Consider the following 24432-nt stretch of genomic DNA (forward strand, 5'->3'; position numbering starts at 1 on the left):
TGAATGAGTTTTTTTTAGATTAATTGGATTTAGTTTTAATTAATAGGTTTTTCATTTGTTTCTAAGAATATAAAAATGGTAGAAATGTATATAAAGCATGTTTTCCTATATTCAAAATTTGGAGTTATATATAGTTTATGTAGCAAATACAAGTCAATTCCAATAGGTTATTCCATTCTTACTCCCCCTTTTGAGGTAAAATTTTTGACAATGCAAAAATGTTGTCAATGTGATAACAGTCTGCTTTGAGATACTCAACTAGAAAGAAAATCTGATCTTTTGAAGTCTTCTTGTCACAAGCCAGGATTAAAAGCCCTACTTTCATGATCACAGTAAATGTCAGACTTGCATGAAATATCAGTCAGCAGAGTCTCAGTCTGTCTTTCAGTAAAGTGAATTAATAACAGTAATTTTATCTTTTAAACAGAATTGCTCACCAGACCCTATTGATCCTAAAAGAGTATGAAATTGTTTGAAATGCTAGTCTGTAAAACTTGATTTAAGACTCTGATAAGTTCTGTTTGTGGTACCAGAGATATGATCAGCAGCTTTGAAGAGAATTACATAGTCACATAACTTTTGGAGTTCTGAACAGCCTAACTTCCTTTAAATACTGATAAGTCTTAAAAGAGAACCTGCTCTGGAGCATCCATTGTTTTTCTTTATCAAAATGTCATTTCAGAAATGTATAATAAGGGTCTTATTGGAGGTAGTCAGACTCACACTCATTAATCCTTTAAACATCCTTCACTCTTTTAAAAATGTTTAAGATTAGCAAATGTATCCAAAATAAGACTTAGTTAACTTTTGCCTATATTCATTTCTCCTATCAACACTAAAAGTTCAGTTCATTAGTTTTCAGTTTAGTTAGGAATTCCCCCTGTCCTTAGGTTCATCAAATATTAACAAAAATATACCAATTTAAACACTGAAATTCTCTACTTCCCAAAGAGAGACTAATCCACAGTACTTGTCACAAGGCAGAATTTGTACTTTTAGAAATGAATTAATTTGAGAAATAATAACACTAACTATATCTTGGATCAATCATGTTTTCATTTTTTACTTCAATTTTTTATTTCTGGAAAATTATTTATCCAAAGTCTGAAATCTTTAAAAAGCCATTGACATAAATTTTATGTTGATTTCCTTTCCTAAAACCACACTAATATCATTCATGGTTTAATAATTGTATGAGTTTGTGATTATATAAAGACCAAATCCCTTTAACACACCATTCATTGCACTAATCCAAAATGATCAATATTCTAAAGCCCTATCTTCATCAGTCTGGCATTTCTTAAGATTTCCTCCAAAATTGCCATAACTTTCATATTTTGAAATAACAACAGAAAAACTTGCCATTTTTATAATAAACAAATGCTTTCTTGTTCACTTGAGTATCGAAAAGAATTTCTTTTTCATGCACTCCTTTGTGACAAGTAGCAACAGAAGTCCTTTCAACAATAATAATGATTATAATAATGTTTGCTAATTCTTCTTAAGTATCATGGGTGAAAATTTTAATAATTCCTTTTTTAAGATTAAATGTGGTGTGTGTGTGGGGGGGGGTTCAAAGGTATACAGTATTTAACTAGGTGGTTCAGTAAAAGAGTGGTGGGCTAGAGTCTTGAAGACCAGAGTTCAAATATGACCAAAGATACTCACTAGCTGTGTGATCCTGGACAAGTCACTTAATCTTTGTTTACCTTAATAGGCTAAAAAGTAAATGGCAAACCACTTCAATATCTTTGCCAAGAAAATCTCATATTGGGTCACAAAGAGTTGTACACAAATAAAAAAAATGTGTACAACTTCAAGAGGACACCCATTGTAAATCAAAATATTTTTCTTCAATTAAATACATCCTAGACTGGGTGATTAAATTATATAATAAATACACTAGATATTATTGGAATTGTTGTACACTAATTTTGTGCATGCCAAAAAAAGTTTATTCATTATTTTAACTACTATTATGGCATATGTCACTACTGAACTTTTTGAATAATCATCTCCTTTTCTTTCTCTCAAAGATGTTGGGACGGTTCTCAAAGTAGTTTCAATTCCTAAGGAGACTTGGCATGACTTAGAAGAAGTCTTACTGGAAGAAATGACAGTATTTCGGGTGAGTATTGCTTAATTTCAAGTGTCAACAAGTTTAGCTTTACTTTTCCTCTTGGACAGCTGCACATTGGATTTAGTGTGGACACATAATCAAGCATATCCTTCTCATTAGCTTGTGATTTAAAGAATAGGGCATTGGTCAAAATAAATCTTAGAAGTTTTAATAGCTGTTAAGTTTGTAATATATTTCTTTTCATCCAGAGTCTTAATTTGTCATGTCAACTAAAATATATATTGAATTTAATTTTAATTCAAGAAACATTTAGTGAACACCTCTTTTGTATAAGACATTCTCCTTGATACTGATGCATGAGACATGGTCCCTGCTATTAAGAGATTAAATAATTAAGTCAGAGAGATAAGACAAATTCATATGAAATAAAACTATTAGGTAACTATATAAAAGTGTATAGATTGTTCTAAGAAAGGTCAGTAGTCAGAGAAATCACTTCTATCTAAATCAGAAAAGACTTCAGAAAAGAGTTGGACAATTGAGTTGGATATCAAAAGAGTTGAAGGATTGATAATATTCCAACAACTAAATGGAAAATATCAAAGGTATTAGCAATGAAGTAAGCAATCCTCATGAAAATTCTTATACACATATAAAGGATCCCAGAAATATATTTTTATATAATTCATTCCTTTCTTCACCTTGTGTTGGTATCTTATTAAAAACTAAAGCAACACTATGTGCTCTGTATTCTACTGTTTCTGTAGAGATGGAGCAAAAGAAAAAGAAATGGAGAGAAAGAAGTTTAATTTTAGGCCATACTGCTAAACATTCTATTTTTATATGATTTAAAAAGAATAAAGGTTAATAGGTTTCCTGAAAATGCTTACAGAATCAAATTTGTAGATTGGTGGGAAAATTCATTCTGAATTTTTTAACAACTGCAATATAGACAAGACATGGAAGAGAATATTTTTTTAATCACTGAAAGAATCAGAAGACCTGGGTCCCAATTCTAGATTTGCCATTGACTAGATAGTAATTGAATGGAGAATCTTCTGCTACTGACTATGCCTAGGACCATTAGCAAATCAGTTAATTTCTTTGAGCTTCAGATGCTATGTAAGGTCTTTAATGATTCTACATTTATGATCCTTTCACTCTTCTGAAATCTGAAGGGTTGAAGGATTTGGGGGCTTGCATTGGTGGCCTCATCCTATTAAGTGCCCCAGAACAGCTGACTGAATGTCTACATCTGGAGCTAAGAGCAAACTAGACGGGCTGAGGAAAGAGTGTTTCTAGACTCTATAAGCAACTCAAAAGGAATGTAACAGGATGCTAAGGGAGAACTTCATGATTACACTAAAAGGAGAGACAAATGTTTTCAGTAGGTAGGAACTGAGAATTATTCCTTTGCCCCAAGTGCTCTCAGAATGTGAGATCATTTTTCTCTGGACTTTGTATGCATTGGCAAGAAATTTTACTATAGTATCTTTATATAAAAATATCTTTACTTAAAAGCTAATTAAAATAACTGAATATCTGACAGACTAATTGATATCAACCAATAACTGGAGGGCAGATGGGTCATATACAGGTGGGAGCTTATGGAGAATAATTTTTTTTAAATATACCACAACATTTTTAGAGCTACCCTTGGAATGATGATGGTAGAAGTTATACCAGCTTTGAGGGACTGACTCATTTCCAGTTTAAATAGGATGGTTGGGAGAACAGTTCCCATGTATGTGCTACCAATAAATATAAATGAGTCTTTGTTTTCTGAGTTGTTCATTGTCCTTCTTGCCTAAAAAAATATTCAGTTGTGTTCTAATGGATGGCCAGTAAAGTGTTTCAACAAGAAATGCTAATAGTTTCATGATGAGTATTACCTTTTCCTACAGTGTTCTTTGTAATAGTTCTTGAATATTATTGCTATTGCTATTTCTGTGGTACTCAAGTAGACAAAACATATTTAGGCGAATTTAGAGAAATATTTACTTTAAAAACTCTGTGCTCACAGGAAAAGCTTATACTCAGATTGCAGCTTCTAGATTGGAATATTTCACTGTCAAACTTTGTTTAATTTTGTATTTAAAAAAAACACAACACATTAAACCAGTCTCTATATCCAGTGAAATAGTGAAATGAGAGACACTTTTGTGGTCTCTGGTCTGTATTTTTTCTTAAAATGGGAAGGTTATAAGTTATATTTTCTCTCTGTCTCTCTCTTAGTTGATTGATATGATCAAGTAACATACATCCAAAGTCAACTATGTTATATGTTAATACTCATAGGGTAATTATTAAATACTTTTCCTGGACTAAATAACTGAGATGTACAGATTTTTTATTTCAATAAAATATTTAGGTCACTCCTCTCCATTAGAGAAAGGATCATTTGATAAGAATATATATGTACATATAAAATTATCTTGTTTCTATTTAATCAGTTCTTTCTTTGGAGATTGATATACACAAGTAATCCTTCAAACACTATTTCTGTTGCTGTATATAATGTTCTCTTGATTCTGCTCATTATGCTCTTTAAAATTTCATATTCTTTCCATGTTTTTTTTATTAACCTGTTTGTCATTTCTTATGGTGCAATAGTATTCCATCACAATCATATGCCACAACTTCTTTAGCTATTCCCTTTTATTTCTAGCTCTTTGCCACCAGCAAAGAGCCCCCATAAGTATTTTAGAACATATAGATTCTTTTCCTTTTTCCCTTATCACCTTAGAAAATAAACATAATTGATTTCTATGTGAACTGGAAAGACTCCAGGAATTATATATCTTTCATAAGACATTATTGCTTTTCAAAAATGTTGTTTAAAAGGCATATAACTGGGATCCTATTTTTCTGTTCTAGAACTGGATTGGTATTTGAGAACTCTAAATAGTTTGGGTCTCTATTTTCAATTTTTTTGAATAGTCATCTCTATCAGGAGTTGGGGCATGCTTATTCTACATACTTAGTAAAGATTTTAAAAAACATGAGTCTTCATCTTTTCAGAGAATGGAATAATGAAGATCTCATAGGTACGTTTCCCTCAATACTTTGTGGTCCTTCTGATGACAACTTTCTTAGACTCCCAACATCTAGGTGTTCATAGTGGTAATACCATGCCCACTCTAGTAAGTTGGTCTGATCTGGAGTGCCCGTTGTCAAATGCATCTCATTTACCTCTCAGGATTGACTGCTTCTCCAGATTAACCAATGTTTCATACTAATACAAATTACTTTACCTAATTCCAGATACTTTCTTTTTTTACTTAATACTCTTTCTAAAGTTTAACTGATGGCAATAATCCTGCTAAATCCTTTAAAAACAATTGGAATATAAGGTTTTTTCAAGGAAGAACTCTTTTAAAGAACTTGTTAAATGTCCTCTACAATAATGATGATGATAATAATTATTATAATCTATCATAAATCATTACAATATACACAGATATGCAATCATTAATCATGAACTATGACAATAATCATAGTTCATGATTAATGATTTAGTTGTCTTTTTATCACACAGAACTTTGCATATATTATCTCATTTAGTCCTCACAATATCCTGTGAGTTATATCATGCAAGAATTATAATCCCATTTTAGAATATTAAGAGAGGTTAAGCATCTTACCTGGCAGTGGCCTATCCATTAATGATGGAGTCTGACATGATTTGCAAATCCAGTGCTTTTTCAAGTATGCCAAAAATGCTTATGTGGTACTACACAGTGACCCCCTTCTTGGATGGACCTTGATGTAAGACAGTAGTTTCTTTTAATTGTTTGATCTAGAAGCATGCTATTCCTAGTAGTTTCAGTATAGTATTCGTTACTTTTTTGGCAGTGAGCAAAATTTTATCTAGGGAATCTGACAATAACCCCCAATACTTTTTTTTAATATAAGACTCTTCACTCACTATTTTATATGTTGTATAAACAACTTTTTGTAAAAGTAAAAATATCTTTTGAAACATCTGAAAGTACCATACAAATATAATGTATTATGATAAAAATGAATGAAGTAAATTATTAAAGTAACAAAATGAAAATTTCCATGAAGATTCTAAATTTAATTTTGACTAGTTAGAACAATGTCCTCGTTAATACCAATCACAGAAATATGTTTTACTGCCCAAGTTTCAGGGCATTAATAAGCAAAATGGTTCTTATTTATAGCTCTCCTGAATAGGAAAATTTGTAAGGCTGTTACATTGATAACATGAATTTTAAACCCAATTTATGCAATATTTCAAGAACAGCTGAACAAATGAATGAGTTCAATTTTTATTCAAATGTAAAACATAATTGATGCTTTCCAATACTAAGTATATTAACTCATTTGTAAAAGAGAGTCCATGACTTAGCATGCAGTGAGCCTTAGTGAACTCTCCTGGGATGATGTTGAAAACTATGCAACTGTGAAAGTTTAATAAGGATTAGATAATATGTTGAGGGGGAAAATGAATTGGAATCACATAAAGACAAACTGGAAACTATGTTTTTTTTTACATTTTTTTGCTTGAATTTTAGTATGCCATCTAAACTGGAAGAGTAAAATAAAGGATTCTAAAGCTATATTAGTTTTAGATGGAAGTCAGATTCAACATATATTTTACAGTTAAATACTGTTTATTTTGTTAAATGTCATCTTGACATATTATTTACTCAAACTCCCTAGCAATGAGTTGTGAACAATAAGCTATTTCAAAGTATTATAAATTTCCACTCTTTCTTTAAGCATTTTTGAATTCTGATTTAAGTATTTTGAGGCTATAACATATTGTACTTTGGTTTTAGGTTTGAAAAGTTTACCATTAAGGGTTACTAATTAATTATTATTATTATTTATTGTCAGCATCGGATGTACAGATATTTCTATTTTTATATTTGCATTTTAAGTTTCTTCTGTTGATTCAAATTTTAAAACAGAAATAAAAAACATTCCCTTTTTTTGATATAGAAGAGGTATTGATGAGACAAAATAGTGAGCACATTATGAAAATTTCATAAAAGTCATTTGATTAGAGGAAACTATTTTAAGGATAACTTTTGTCTTCATTCATTTGGAGTTAGTATGTTCTGCAAGTTTATCAGGCTTTACTGATAAAAATCATTCTTAATAAAGAATTCAATTGGGCCTTTTCAACATGAAAAACTACCTTAATTCATTTGTTATTGCATATGATATCAATGCTATCAATTTCAAAATTGGTGTCAAACACGCTACTGTACAGTAACTAGTGTCCAGCCAAATCTTTCATTGTATGTTATTACCAAGCTCAGAAAACTATACCTGGGTATATTTTATTATGATTTCACAAAGATAGTGAAATACAAAGAAGCCACCAAATATTTTTAAATGAAATGTAGAAATCATTTAACAAAATGTTCCTCTTGATTTTTGAACAAGTCATATTGTCATAGAATAACTAAGGTAAATACTCTTAAATTTACAAACTAGTCAACTGCCCTTTGAATGATCATAGAAGAAATATATTTGGCTGATTCACTGCTCCTAAGAATAAAGGCTGTGGGATAAGATCTAGCTCAATCACTAGCAGAAAAAAAAATAATTGGAAGAATTGTTGGCATAAGCTTTAATATTTTTCTGATAATGGAATAAAAAAATTGGAAATCTTGTCATAGAAACAATTTCAAAAATGTAGAGTTTTTTTGAAGCACAAAGTAAAAAAAAAAGATATCATAGAAAAACAGACAAGAAAGGGATAAGAGTATATGGACAGGAGTGTGAAAGAAAAGGCAAAGAGAAGGAAATTTCAAAAAGAGGCATACAGATTTTAAGGACTTTGCTAATCTCTATTCCTGTAAATTTAATGATCTCTCAATTAAATTCATTTACGGGCCCTCTTGACCACTCATTTGGCTTTGGTGTTCCTATATCATTAACTGTTTTAATTGTATATTTCTTTCTTCTAAAGCTATAAAATAAATTTTATTTCCTTTTTCTCTCAGTAGGAAGTGCTGAATATTTCAAGCTATATCAAACTTGGTGTTTTTGTTGGTTGATTTTTTTTTGAAGATTCGCTTTTCTTAATTGTAAGGGGCAGGTTAAATGGTGACTGGAGTATATTAGGGAATGATTCTGGCATAAAAATAAAAGCTATCAATAAAACTCATAAATAAACCCTTCCTTAGGAAATTTGGGGTATTCTTGCAGATATCACCTGAAGTGTCTATGATAATTTTCTGTGTTTTATGGTAATTTCTAAAAATTACTTTTTTCCAAGAAAAATTTCACTTTTTTTTCTTTTCTTTTAGGAACCAACTACCATTACAGCAATGAAAATTTCCACAAAGCAGGTACGCTTATTATTAGGGAATATATATTTTTTAAATAGAACTTTTTAGTTTTTTCTATGAAGCACCCTACAAAAACAAATGGAATCATCTAGACAAGCCCCCTAATTTCATAGACATGGAAACTGAGGCCCTGAGGGGTCACCTAAAGTAAAACAACTTTTTGTGTCAGAGTCAGGATTTGACCACAACTATTGTAGCACTACCAATATTAGATTTCAAAGAAGCAAAAAAATATTCTTTATATGTGAAAAGACAAACCATTAAGATTTAGCAGATGATGTTAAAGATAAGAATTATACAATGCTTTATCATAATGATATTTACTACTACTACTATTACTACTAGCATTTAAATAATGTTTTAACAATACAAAGTGCTATACATATTTTTTTATTAAATTATTAAATCCTCACATCAACCATAGGAGATATTTCTATCCTCATTTTTAGATGACTAAACTGAGGATAAGAAAAGTTAGGTGATTTGCTCAATACCAAATAGCTAGGAAATAACTATCTGATATAGGATTTAAACTCAGGTCTTTTTGCCTCTAAAGCCAATATTATTAATTAATCACTATGAATTATGAGTTATGAAATGTTAACAATTAAAATTTAAAAGGTAAGGGACTGCTATTTACTCTGAAATCATTGTATTTGGAGATTAATATTCTTATATTTGTACCTATAGTTTTCCAGAAATGCAAAAAGGATTGAGAAAATATCTTTGTAAAGAATATTTTCTATGAAAAAAAATATTTTCAGTGATACAGATCTGTAATTTCATTAGTATAGGTAACCCCTGCTCTTTTAGATTTAAATTCACAATGCCTTTTACTCTTTTATAGAAATTTTTGTATGTTTCTTTCACTGAAAATCACACATTTATTCCTTCTGTTAAATAGGCTAATTTTAGTGCTGCTGGGCCTGGGATAGAATCTGAGGTATTGCCAGGCTCCTACTCAAAGTCATTCCAATTAGTAGGACCTGTCAGAGCTTGTTCTCCACCAACATAGACTTTGTAGAGCCAGAGTCATCTTTAGGCACGACACATTGGAGTAGGACTTAAGTGGAGGTTAAAGGAAATATCATGTGACATATCTTCCATCTGAAATTATATCATTATGCCTGGATGGCTATTTGTAGAAAGGCATTATTTTCTTAGACACATAATGAGCCACCTTCTTGGCAATGAACATATCTTCAAAGATCATTTTATCTATGTGAGAAAGCTATAGTTTTCTTAGAGCTCTGAAAAAACAATGTTATAGTTTATTTACATTTTGAAAGCTCAAAGCAAAAATTATTCCTTCCTAATTGTAAATAAGAACCCATAATTATTAATAGTAAGTTTATTATGCTACATAAGTCATAGTTTCTACTTTCATTTTTAATGAATACTTTGACAGCACTCTTAAGCAAAACAGATGATGGCTAAATGATGTAGTTTTCACAAACAAATTTTGTTTTAACTTTTCATGAATTATATTTTTTCTCTAGTCTTGTAAGTTATTACACATCAACTACATACAGTTCATTAATGTAAATTAAGAATAATATGTTTGCTGCTAGACAACGGTTTCTTTTTTTCCCTGAACAACTGAAGCACTGTCTGTATTAGGAATTGTGTTCAAAAATTTGTTTTGTTAGATAGTGGAAACTTCCCCACTCTTCACAGAACTGTCATTTCAAAAGCAGATCACTATTACCAGTATTAACCCTGTTTTGACCATTTAACCATTCATTAGTATCCTGATGTTATTCCAATTTGATAAAACAAATATGGTTTGGGAAAAATCACTTAACTAATTTGAGTTTCAGATTTTTTCATCATAAGATTAGAATATTGGACTAGATGATCCATTAGGATCCTTCTAATTCTAAAAACATATGATCAAATGGTAATATTCAAATGAATGCAGTAGAGAATAGTAGCAGCAGTTAACCTCAAGTTCATAATAACAACCAAGAACATCATTCAATGAAATAAAGAAATAAAGTGATTATGAATAAAACTGGAGAAATAATCACAGCTAAACTGATATGTATTAATGCAATTTGAGAGTCATTCTTATACATCTGCCTTACATCTCATGCTCTTTCTAGTGGGGGGTGTTTTAATTATTTGTCATGTTTTACCTCTTGAACAAGATATTAATACTTTTTATTAATTAATATTTTATTATATTATTATATAATATATAATAATATATTAAATAAAAATTAATTTTTATTTAAAATTTTTATGAATAATAATATTTTATATTGTATATAATATAAATAATAATAAATAAAATAAAAATAAAAGAATTATTTTAAAAATTAAATAAAAATAATTAATAAAACAAGATAATAATAATTTAGCAAAATATTGCTAAAATGGACATCCTCTTTCCAGCTATATCTTTTCAAAAGGATATATCAAAAGAGATTGATAAAAAATCTGAGACTCTTAGATATAAAATGTGCAAGTGAAACTCATAGTGGAAATATTATTGACCTGATACTGTCATCTTACCCCTCATAAGCATGTTTTCACCTGTTCTTAGGACCAAACATTTGTCATTTGCTGGCAAGGAAATATGGGGATTTCCAGGATGGAAGCCAGACTGGCATGTTTCCTCACTTAATGATTTTTAGTAGAATTGCTTGCCTTATATTTAGCACTTAATTTAATCCCTTAACGTGTAATTTTTTACACAATACTTATTATAAAAATATTTTACATAACAATTCTGATTTTTATATCATGATGTAGAAATTCAAATCTGATTCTCAAAGACCATTTCCATTTATTCATTTCCGAGGTATGCATTTTTCTTCATAATCCTATAAATTCAGTAAGCATTAGTTAGAATAATGTTACCTATGTCCTCAGGCTCTTCCATTCTTTGTCTAGGACTTTATATTCTTTAACAAATGTTTTCTAGGTTTATTTTTTGTTTGTTTTCATTTATCTGCAAATGACCAACTAGAATTGGAGAATGATAGATTTGAGAGTTTTTTTCAGGAGGTTGTCTGATTCCTGCCAGATCCCTCTTTTGTTTTTATCAGATAGTGTCATGGATTCCTCAATACTTCTATTTAGTTAGGTATGAACCACTATCAATTCTTCTTTATTGTCTTTGAATGCCATCCATTATTAAATGGTATCTTGTCTAATGATGCCTGGGAATCCACATTCTTTGGAACACAATAATCTGCTTCTTCAAGAGTTGGTCCAGATGGCCATTCAATAAAAAGAGCCTCATACCTATGAAATAACTCTAAAATCGTCAGTAGTCTTTCTTTTTTTTTTTCACATTCTTCAGTCTTCCCTTTTCTTGAAACTTATGACTCCATTAGAAACCATGCTTATCCTTTTTCTTAGTGACTACCACTGACCTTTTTTCATGCTGAGACCATCCATTGAAATGTTTATATTGGGACATTTGCCAGGGATTGCTACTGAGATAACTAGTCTATGGTTTACATAATCCTTTTCTAAAAACTAAGATAGCATTTGACCATTTCCTATTTTCTAATAAATCCTGTTTTCTATTTCCACTATTCCTAAGGAAAAAAAACCCACAATCCAGATGTTTTTCTCTTATTTGCTTACTGACATGAAAAAATCATTCTCTTAAACATGTCTTCACCCCTTCTCAACCAGAAGATCATTTGGCTTGATAAGGAATAAAAAAGCAAAACAAGAGTTTAGTAATTGTTTGTTTTTATAATCTGTTATTACTATACCATTTTCTCTAAGAAGTAGTCTTATGTCTTCTTTTTTCTTCAAAGTTAATACAAAAAAAAATTGGTTGCTCTTATAGAGAGCAAACATCCTAAATCAATCTTTTTGGGGGACACAAAATAATAAGACAATGAATAAAGTAGGAAAATTCACAGCAGCTAAAAGCAAATGACATTGATACAAAATTCTTATGACTAATTCATTATCTGACTAATAGATGTGTTTTCATCTGATTTAACCATTTTTTAAAATAAGCATCCTAAGAGGTAGAGGAAAGGTCATACATAGAAAGAGTGCTGGCTTTGTATTAAATGCCCTGAGTTCATATCCAGCCTTTCTCACTTAATAACTGTGTGACCTTGGTAGGTCACTTAATTTTTCTGTTGAGTTTAAGAATTTGGACTAGATGGTTTCCAAGGTCCCTCATAACTCTAAGTTTATGATCATCATTAGAAGAGATGAACTGTTTAGCAACTTCATTTAAATATTGCTGTCTATTTGTCAAGTTTTATACCAATATAAGAAACCTAAATCTGTCGAATATAAAAATATTTATCAATAAAAAGCAGTATTTTTGTAGTAATTTAAGATCTGTTTTGCCTACATTATTATAACTGGTCATCACAATAACTCTCTAAGATATGACCCATTAGTATCCCCATTTGAAGAAACTGAAGCCCTACAGAGATGAAGGGATTTGCACAGGAATATGCAACTAGTTGGTGTGTCTGAGATTAGTGCGACTGAGGCAGAATTTGAGATCGAGCTTAATATTCACTCCCTTATATCCTATTGTTCAATCATATGAATGAATTACCAGTAGTAATAGGGATAGATTATTTTTCACCCAAAATATAAAGTTTCACTATATATGAAGATTCTTTGAAATTACATTTGTGAAATTGAGCCTTTATAAACATAATTTCTTTTTGCAGCAACAACTATATATTGGCTCTTCTACTGGAATTGCCCAGCTACCTCTACATCGCTGTGATATATATGGAAAAGCCTGTGCAGAATGTTGCCTTGCTCGAGACCCATATTGCGCTTGGGATGGCTCTTCATGCTCTCGCTATTTTCCTACTGCCAAGAGGTAAATTTGACAGGGCCATTAATATATTTATTTGTATGTGTGTGTATATATATGTGTGTGTGTGTGTGTGTGTGTGTGTGTGTGTACATATACACAAAAATAATTTATTTTAAGATAATTTTTAAATATCAGAAGACCTGATGAATTTTTTTCTAGTTAAGATTTTTTAACCATTTTTATTCCAAGTAGTATATCATACAGATTTTTTTCCTATGTATCAGCCAAGAAGAAGCATATACATAATAAAAGTATGAACATAAATACATGGTCAAAATTATATGATTTTGTTCACTAAAATGACAAAGTGAAGTTATCCATAGTTCTAGGAGGGAAAATGGGCCAACTTTACTAAATCTAGATTCAGAGTGGTTTGAATCACTTCCCTGAAGAATTATCCACAGAAAAAAGGTTACAGCTGTCCAACACTGGAGCCAGCATATATGTTGATATTCCTAGTACTATTGAACACGGAACTTCCCTGGTCTCTTTTCCTACCATATAGCTCATTTAAGGGAGGAGGTGAAGGGGAGGTAATACTCCTCATGCTAGGAAGTCTGACAGCCCTCTCTTGCAATCAGAGAAATGCCAGAGACCAAGTCACCAGTGCATATAATTTATGATTTTTTTTCTTTTAAAGAGAGCTTTATAGTTTAGCTTCCTACTTCCTAGAGAACACTTAGGTCAGCAGTATTGCTTAATTCTCAAGTGGTTTATAATCCTACCTTTGCACAAACTAAAGCTTTCCTCTTCTAAATTCCGTCTCCATCACAGGACCTACTCCAGCCACATGCCTATAATAGTACTCTCAAAGTTGTAATGCGTAACATATATAATATATCTTCACACATATGTAGATATGTCTGTGATACACAGATACATAAATGTCAAGCAGTAAATTATGTTGTCTGTCTTCAGAATTTGTAATTTAGTTGTTAAGATATAATTAGCTAGTTAATCTCAGGAGACAATGTGATAGAGTGGAAAGAACTAAGCTTTTGGAGTCAAAGGCTATCTGGCCTCACTGTCTAATTCTGCCACTGACTACTTTGATCAGTTTCCTCATCAATGAAATGAGGAAATTGTATTAGATGGCCTCCAAGGCCCTTAGAGCTCTAATTTTAAAATTCTACGATCTTATTTGGAATATTGTATGTCACAAAGAAAAACTAAACTTATAGATTCTGCTAATATAGCCAATTATCATTAATGAATAGCTATTTCCTATTTTGTTGGGGATCGTATTGTCTATATAACCTTCATGTTAGAGCATTTCATACCATGAATGGCCTGGAAATAGTCGATGGAGCTTTGTTTTCTTAGCTTCTATCCCCTGCCCACCCCCTCAACCCTAAATATCCACATATTAAGCCACCTAATCTAATAACAGTACCAGCCCCATTTATAAATGTATGCCTTATAGTTCACAGCTCTGTTGATAAAGTTCAGACAAAGTATGACATCTTTCTCTGTCCATTCCCTTCGCTTTTACTCCCTTCTTCTTGAGACTTTTTTCTTTGTCAACATTCATCCAAAGGCTCTAGAAAAACAAGACAAAACAAAACAAAACAACAACAAAAAAAAAACTATGGTCAAACTATAATTTTGCAAATCCCCAAAGCAAACATTAGGTTCTTATATGATATTTTTTCTCCTGTAAGACTTCTCCCATGGAAGGAAATGCTTCCACTTTACTGTGGGACTAATCAAGAACCTCAATGGCCTGTTTGCCCCATTTCCTATGATTAAAGTTAGGATGGAATTATTTAAATCACTTTTGGATACTAGGGATCTTTGTCTTTAGCTACTCTCAGAGTATGCATGGTTTCATGGCATTATCTCCTATGTCAACCCAGGGGAAAGTGGAAGGAAAGGGAAATCAGTCAACTAGCTACAAAAGCTGCTGTGGACATCAGAGTTATTATTCTATTATTAACTACATAATAACCATTTAATCACTAGGGAGCTCTTTAGTCACTTGCTTGATCTTGTTTCATAATGGGGACCAGGCCTTTATGATTCTAGTCTAACCCTAGTAGTTAAATGTTTTACATAATACCAGAGGGCTGTCAGGAAAATGACTAACTTTCTGTGGTTATCAAAGAGCTAGCAACCTTTGTCTCCTAACTCTACCCCTTTTGTGGGTGGCAGTACCTGTCACCTATATCAGGTGATGCAGTTTGTGTGAATTTATAGTAAGTCTCTTATCTTAGTCTTTTCTTGCCTGAAAAATCCGTCTTCCCTTTGTGTTGAATTTTAATAAAAATCAGCTTCATATAAATAGGTACTTCTCAGGGGGCTAGTATGTGGCTCCTTCCAAAGGTATAAAGCCCTTAATCAGTCTACTAGACATACCCCAAAGCCAGGACTACCACATATATGGTTCAAGGACTTTTTTATTTAGACCTCCTGCTCAGAAAGTCCTACAAGGAGCCAGCCATCAAAATGTATCTGTCGCTGCATTTGTGGCATCCTACGGGGCAATGTTAGTTAAGGGATCAAGGAACCTGGGACACTTACTAAAGTTATGGGGTGACCTTAAAAATAATGAGGCCAGTTTTCTTTACTCATTTTTCTGTCGTCCAGGCTTTCAATCTGCAAATGCTTCCTAAAATGACTTATCTTTGGGCTAAGATTTATAGGACTCTGATTGCTCCTTCTCCTTATTCCTCACTAGTACAGCACTGTACTGGATGTAAAGAAAGACCCAGATAACAAAGAAATGCTTCTCATCCTTGAATCTTCAATTCCCAGCTGCTGCTTCTTCCATCTGTTGCCTCTCATACACTTTTTTTTCTCCCTCATCTTCTAGTTTTCTCCTATGTATATGGTTCCAAGCTTACACAAAATTAGTAGGGACTACAGAATGAGTCAGGGATGGGAAGAAGAGGAGATAAATATTGTCTATACATAGGGGTATACTATATTACCAGAGACTATAGATATTTAGATGACTTACCTGACTATCTAAATAGATCTGTGATCTCATGAATGTGCTAAATTCTTCCATTGCTGTAATCTATAACTCATCTATACCTCCTTAACTCATAAATCTTTGTCCCATGTTCAAAACCCTCTCAGAGAATCAGCTCAACATTCTAGAGACATTTAAGTTGAGTTCTTTATCTGGGATCTGTGAACTTAAAAGGAAAAGTGATCATTGGTTTCCTTTGTAATTCTATAAATTTTATTATGTCATAAGGTGTCTATGTGACAGACTTCATTAGACTACCAAAGGAGTCCCTAATACACACAAAAAAAGTTAAGAACTGTTGTAGAGTTCTTTCTAGGTTTTTCTTTGCAAACCTTTTCATTCTTAAGGTATAAATGAAGAAGTGTGCAACCATAGGGGTTGTACACCTGTTATCTCTCACTCAACACTATATACCTAAGCCACAGCAATTATCCATTATTATATATTTCCACAAATTCTTAAGCACAGTGATTATAGCATCATTAACTTTTCCTGAAAGGTACCTTATAGGTCCTCTAGTCCATGGTTCTCATTTTACAAATGAGGAGACTTAAGTCCAAAGATATTAAATGATCTACACATTTATAATGAATGGCTCAGCCAGAATTCAAACACTTCAGATCCAGTGTACTTTTCAATGTACCATGGTGTTTCCTAGCTCACAATTAGAATTGTGAATCTACTTGTGTCCACTTGGGATTTCTTTATTGCCATTTGGATCCTTGCAACCTTAATTTCTCATAGATTGAGATATCCTGACAATTTATAAGCATAGGAAGCCATGAGAAGATAGGTTTTCATACCTGGGAGTAGTTTAGGAATATTAAAAGTTGTTCAAAAGTTTTCAAATATTATCAAATATATTATTATATTCTATGCCTCCTATTAGTTCTGCATCTTAACTATTTTGGCCTCAGTTCTTCATCTATAAAATGAGCTGGAGAAAGAAATGGCAAATCACTCCAGCATTTTTGCCAAGAAAAACCCAAATATGGTCATGAAGAGTCAGACATAACTAAACAATAACTAAACAACAATTATTTTTTTGCTACAAAGGGCGAAAAAAAAAGAAAAGATAAAATTGATTCAAGAACAATAGAAATCAACTTTGAACAGAAGTTTTATAGATCTTCCATTCTTTAAGTCCATACCATACTATAATATAGTGGTAATCCAATCAAATAATCAGTTCATATTAAAACTTGAAAGGAATTAAAAGTTTTCAAAATAAGTTCCTTAGCATCTCTAACACAAATTGAATATTGAATATTATGAAGTATGTTGAAATATGTTTACTGAATCCCTTAGATTGTAAAAGTAATTATAATCTACACGTTTCCTTTTCATGGAAAAGATATTTCACTTAATCCATTTCACTTGTCTATTATTATATTTTTAAAAACGGATTTTTTTTTAGAAACCTCAGCTTGCATTTTTTCCCCATTAATTGCATTTTTAAAGCTCCTAAATGACAGTTGAGAGACTCCTCAAATGCTTTGTGGTTCGTGTTTCACAAGTTCCCATGTTGGCTTAATTTTGAAATGTGTGACATTTGTTTGATATCCTCACTAATTCTACAAATAGAATTCTATAAATATATTTGTGTTCGGAATTTATGAATGTGGTAACAAAATCTATGTTAGCAGCTTGAAATGGTCTTCATGTGACTTCTTTACAATTTCATAGAGAAATTTTATAGCGGGCAAATAGCCATTAAATTAGGAAATGGAAAAAGCTGAGGCCACAATGCCCTACCCTTTTTCAGTCCATTACCCAAAGCCATCTGACTCTCTGCCTCCTTTCCCATCAACCAAAAGGTTTTTTGTTCATAACTTCGCAGAAATCACTCCATCCTTCTTTCACTTTGGTTAGTAGCAATAGTTGCTCTAGTCAAAAATATAAGGCAGTGAGAAAATCCAGAACACTCCACATCAAAGATGTCACTTAGAGAACCAAAGTGTTTTGATGCTTTGGATAGGGATCTAAATTATTCAGTCCATTTTCCTGTCAGGTCAAAGATGCTATGCATCATCGACTTGGGAGAGTTTCTTCAACTCTTAAAAATGTGAAAATGTTCAGTTTGCGTGATTATTTGTCTTACAAGATACAATATACAAAAAAAATTGCTAAATTTTACATGATTGACAGATGGTGTTTATACTGTGATTTCTAACTGAGAAATGCAAAATATTTTGCAAAAAATCCTGGAGAATTTTTGTATCCCTTGTACTGGATCTTCTATGGTACTAGGCAAATGGCAGGGCTCAGTAAGTTATTCTTTAATAAATGAATATAACCATTCCAGGCCTAGAGGCATATAATACTTGTGGAAATAGGGAAATGCAAAGATGAGCAATTCCTTATAGCAAAAGAAGTATTGTATATATGTAATAAAATTGTTTCTATTTGTTTTATACTCCTGATATCATTGGGTTGCATACTCTTCCTCCCTCCACTCATTCATTCATCCTTTCATTCAACATTATAAATTTCCTTTTTTATAGGACTCAATGTATTTGGTAATCATTTTTCATAATTTTATGAACTGTATGTAAAATTGGACCAAAACCATGTCGATTAATATAAATAAATGAAAATGCATATTTTCAGCATCTAGAATGTTCTAGGCATAGTAATAGACCCAGGGAGTACAAATAAGATACACAAGGATCCTATATTATTACAATATATGGGAGGCAGGGAGTTTTGGTCTGAGTAATCATAATGACTGTGAATTTTCATACCCTTTGAGTAACAATGGTGGTAATGATCTGATTACTGTGGAGAAAAGCAGTAGTATTGAAGGTAAATGGAAAAATCTCCATGCTATGTAGCTGAACAGGACCCATTTTCCTGCTGGATGGCTAAATAGAATGAGAAGCATACCAGTGACCTGTGGCTGACTACCTCTCTCTCTCTCTGTGCCTCTGTCTCTCTTACACACTCTCTGTCTCTGTCTGTTGGTCTCATTCTCTCCCTTACACTCCCCTCCCAATTCTCCACAGTGTATTCGGTAATAGTCTGTGGAGCAGAGAAAAATTTTTGTTGGTGCTTTTTATTTTTGTTTTCTTTTTCTTACCAAGTGTGATAATTTTTAATTTCATTAATTGTTTTAGAATTTGGGCGGGCAGAGGAACAAGATTACATGAGAGACTAGAGAAAACAGAGAAGATAGGAAAGCTGGGCAAGGTGCTAAGGAAAGTAAAAAGGATGAAAATCTAAGATATTGTTAACCTGGAAAAAACACACAGAACTATTAAATAGTCAGAAAAACCATAGTGTTCAATATTTAAGCCTCCACACAGTCAAATGCCCCAAACCACACAAAGCCAAAACTCTGGCACTCTGGCACAGTATCCCTGGGAGAAATCACCATGGTAGATGATGACTCCAAGGAACAAAGGATTCAGGGGAACCTATATACCATTTGGGGAATCCAGGAGCAGGGAAAGGTGATTGACATCACTATAGCTACAAAGAAAATGGGAGTGTTGGATACAACCAAGCTTGGGAAAGGAATCATAGTTAGAGGCTAGGGTGTAAGGGAAGGGGCTGCTTAACTAGGATACTAAAGGATGATTCCTGCCCAGGTATGGATCTTCTTGGGAAACGGTCTGATAGAGTAGGGGAGATTACATAAGATAAAGAGGGTCCTTAGCATATGCTTAGTCCCACCTAAGGAGGATTGTCATTCTCATGAGTGTCCCCCACTGGCCTAAACTGCTGGCCTGGGATTCCCATCAGGACGGATTCCCATGGGAACAGGGAACAACTACAAGCTCGTCCTGAAACTTGGGGTTCACCAGATCCCAGTAGGTCACAAGTTTGGGGTTTCTAGATTCCATGCTGACCACACTATAGAATCTGGGGAACTTCTATACCTCTGGGGGAAGTGAGGAACCAGGAAATATGATTGATTGACATTACCATGGCTACAAGGAAATGGGAGTATTCAAACTACACTGACAGTCTTGGGAAAGAAACCACTGTCAGAAGCTGGGCTACCAGGGAGAGGCAGATGCTTTACAGTGGATACAAAAGGGAAAGATCCCGCCTAGGGCTGAGCTACCTGGGAATGGACTTTGATACAATGGGAGAACTTCTAAGACTAAAAGGGTACTTAGCATTTGATTTAGATCTGCTATCTCCACCAAACTAGGACCATTAAGTATCCTAATGTCTATTATTCAATCTGAAAATGGCCAAGTCAGAAACCTCCCTGGGGAGAATTCTCAGTGGAACAAGAACAAACTTGGGGTTTCCAGCTTTCAAACTGACTAAACTTGGGATCTCCAGATTCTAAATTGACTAATCTTGGGGTCTCCAGCTTCCAAGTTGACAATATAAACTAACAAGTGACATTAAATTTAGAAATAAATACTTTTTGTTAAAGTTTTTATTTTTTTGAAATTTTTGTGAAATTCTTGTATACTGTCCTAACTATGTGAGCATGGGCAAGATCATCTTCTGTCTTAGAAATGGTACTAAGACTTGAAGGTAAGGATATAGAAAAAAAAAGTTATCTCAGGTTCTTCTGTAGAAATTTTTCTCATAACTCTTTATTTTAAAATTTAATATGACAGAAATTTTGTTTATTTTATAAATTTACTGCACTAAAATTATGTTATAGACATGCAAAAATATGACTCACCAAGGGTATAAGAATACATTTGAATGAATTTCATTTGAGAATGTTAAATAACAATAGAATATGCTGTTGTTTATTCCTTTGTTTTTCCACTCCTTAAATGTGGGCAGTAAAAGGAATTAGCTGTACCATCTGGAAAAGCCTAAGTTATCAACAATAAGGGGTGAATGTAAAGTAAACTGGTATGACTACATTTTTGCTTCATAAGGCAGTCTGTTTTTCTGTAGCTGTGATATTGCTCTATTATCTAACCCCACTTTTTCTACCCTGCCAAGGCTTTGACAAAGCACAACTCTATTGTATTAAATGTTGAATGAAACACCTGTGGGGGTGAATTGTTTTTGCAGTTACAGACATTGGGGATAAAAAGAAACAAAAACAGAATGTGCCTCAAAGTGAAGAAATAAAGAGAAAAAAAAAGAAAATTTTTCAATATGAAAGAAAAGATAACTGAAAAAGGTTTATGGATCTGATTGGGAAAAGAAGTCCTCAGTAAATGATACTAATCACTTCATGTGATTAGTGGGATGTGGGAAAATCATATTTTATCTCTTCTTGAGTTTAGACTTTAGGAAAACACAGGAGGGACACTTGTATTGAGCCTAACAAATTTTTAGACTAAATCATTCAAATTAATGAATTGATTTAGCCTTCTCAATCAAATCTCCATTTGGTAAAGAATGCAACTATTTTAAGTGCCTTTGCAATTCCCCCCAAAGGTTTAAATTAGACCAAACTAACAGATTACAAATTCATGATTCCAGTACATCAAATCATGAATTATTTGTAATCAATATTATGAAAGATAGATTTATTCTCCATATAAACTAGGCCAGTTGTTAAACATTTTGATTGTTTTGGACTCCACAACTGACAAGTGAAACTTAAAAATCACTATATTCTAGTCCAAAAACACATTCCTTTACATTCTGAGACCTGTTTCTGTTTCATTCCTGACTTCATAAACATGCCTTTTTTTATTCCTCACAACCATCAAAGAATATAAAATGTAAGTCTAATAAGCCATTTCCTAATGTAATGTTTTTAGACGCACAAGAAGACAAGATATACGCAATGGAGACCCACTGACTCACTGTTCAGACCTACAGCATCATGGTAAGTCACTCTTCTGGAGTGTATATTCTCACAAATGTATACACACACACAAACAACTACTTTCTTTTGTTTATATCTAGCTGAGCTAAGGATGCTTAGTGAAAGGCAGAAGTATACAGAGAGATTCCAAAAACAAACAAAGCCAACAAAACTCTGGTAGGGGGATGGGAAGAGAAAGAGAGACTGAGACACAGACAGAGAGAATAAGGGAAAGAAAGAGAGACACCTAGAGCACTGGCTTAGGAAGAGAAATTACTTCTCCTGGAGAATGAATAAATCTACAATTAAAAAGAAGTGGGAAACACACAAAGCTATGAATTCAAGATACCTTTTTAAATTCTGACATCCAAGTAAAACATTTTGCATTACATGACTACACAGAGACTTAGTGAGTTCTGATATTGCCATTAACAGACTGAAGTCAAGATTTAACTAGACATTTTTAAATTCACCCTGTGGAGTAAACTGTGACAAAAATGGTTATAAAGGTATGGCAAGGAGCAAACTATAAGTTGATGGGGAAAAATCTACATGTTCAAATGATTTATTTATAAGTTAATAAAATTTCAGACTGGCATTTTTGTTGATACACCAAACAGCCTGAACTCTGCAATAGAAACATTTTCCCTCAAGATGTTTGAGATAATTAACTTGATAACCTCTGTGAGGTTACTTATGGAAAATTTCATTCAATGAAGTTTTACTTCAAGGTAATTCTAATATGAGCTTTCTGAAAGTGTCAAGGTCTTTCTCAAAAGTAGCCAGTTCTCATTTATCCAAGAATAAAACATTAAGGATTTTCTTCCTTTGTAAAAAGAACAATGGAATTATGCCTCCCTCTACTGGGGAAAATCTTCAATGTGATTTTGATAACATCACTGATGTTTGATGAAAATTTCTTTGCATATTCATAAACAGAGACAGGAAGAAAAGTTTTTTAAAAGTTAGTTTTAGGAATTTCAAGTCAATATTTTATTAATTTATTTGTTTATTGTACATTATGGTCACATTAGCCAGATTTTTTCATCATAATTTGTTCTAACCTTATTATTTGTTACTTCATCTGTAATTTTAAAAGGAGCCAATCATTATAAGCATGAACTTAATATATTGTTACTGTATAAAATTCAGTAAAAAAGAAAATGTCCTCCAAGAGCATATGATCACAAATTTGAATTCAAAGCCTATAGAAGTATTCCAAAACCAGTCTTCAGACAATATTATAAAAAAATATTGCATTTTCTCCATTATACAAGTATGCATAGTCAGTCCAAAGGGAACATTGGTAATGGAGGCTCAGCACATGCCTTGAAAAACTAAACCTCCATTTTCCACATAGGAGAAGGTGCCACCTGTTTCAGTGAGATAGGATAACTGATCAATATATGCGAATTCTGCATTGGCTTAGGAGCAGTCCTGAATGTTAACATGTGCCAGTTCTCCACTGTCCCAGAAAAAAAGTCCCCTAACATCTTTTACGTGGGTTAAGCTAACTTGGGAACTCTAGGCATATACCGAACCAACACTGCACTTTCCTTTCATCCAAAGATACAAATATAATTTAATGATTTGAAAGGGACCTTTAATTGTAAGGACTCAATGTTTGGTTCTAGAACTCTCTCTTCCCTTGGGTTCCAACTTGTTTTCTCAAACAGGAAGAGTAAAGTATAATTTGAAATTCATAAAAATATGGATATAGAAGAGCAGTTTTAGTGATTTGCACAACTATTATAGGGATTTGTTGTAAAAGACGAATTTATATAAAATCATGGAAATTAGAATATGTTATCAAAATCATGCCCCAGTTTGTATAGTCGAATGGGTCAGTTGACATAAAATGTATTCAAAAAAAGGCTACAGTATTTAGACTTTTTATATAATTTGCACATATATATACCAACATGTTAAAAAAATGGATCTTATTTTTTCTAACAAAAAGTCATTCCTCCAAAGACAAACATAATATCAAGTATTCTATTTGCTATTTTATATTATTTCCTTCATTCTTAAGTCAGAAATAATGATACCAATATAGAACAAAACAAGGTTTGACCAAGATGATATTCATGAAAGGATGCATAGATCTAGATATAGATATTTCTTGCTTTCAAATATGAATGAAAGTTTCAGTAAAAAATATTTGTTTTTGACATCCAATACCATCGGCTTCAATGTTTGCTATAAGGAACGTTCTTCTGTATTCATTTAGTAGACTCATTTTTACTCCATTTTGAATAAGAAAGCTACCTTTGATTCTATAATGTCATGGCAAAACTCTTCTGGATCATTATCAAATCACTGACATAGCCCTTGAAGTTTTGCAAGTGTTTTAGACTTTTTGGTCCAGTTAGAAATAGGTTAAGTTTTGTGCAAAATCTTAGTTCACAGTTATGAATTTTGGAAGTGCTCAGTAGGTTTTTATTTATTTAAGTTTTTTATTTGTTGGATGAACATAAAATG

At 32.4% G+C, this 24432-nt stretch overlaps 1 protein-coding gene across 5 annotated transcripts in view; it reads left to right on the plus strand.

Moving 5' to 3' along the window:
- The window catches only part of SEMA3A (semaphorin 3A), a 657947-nt gene that overhangs the window by 610294 nt on the left and 23221 nt on the right, over positions 1 to 24432 (plus strand). For all 5 annotated transcript variants that reach the window (XM_007504009.3, XM_056799471.1, XM_056799472.1 and 2 more), the window contains 4 exons: positions 2037 to 2128; positions 8371 to 8412; positions 13080 to 13237; positions 21905 to 21972. In XM_007504009.3, coding sequence (XP_007504071.1) covers positions 2037 to 2128; positions 8371 to 8412; positions 13080 to 13237; positions 21905 to 21972 — 360 coding nt within the window. The remainder of the gene's footprint in view (positions 1 to 2036; positions 2129 to 8370; positions 8413 to 13079; positions 13238 to 21904; positions 21973 to 24432) is intronic.

The sequence above is a fragment of the Monodelphis domestica genome, chromosome 5 (assembly GCF_027887165.1).
Source record: "Monodelphis domestica isolate mMonDom1 chromosome 5, mMonDom1.pri, whole genome shotgun sequence".
Classification (NCBI taxonomy): Eukaryota; Metazoa; Chordata; class Mammalia; order Didelphimorphia; family Didelphidae; genus Monodelphis; species Monodelphis domestica.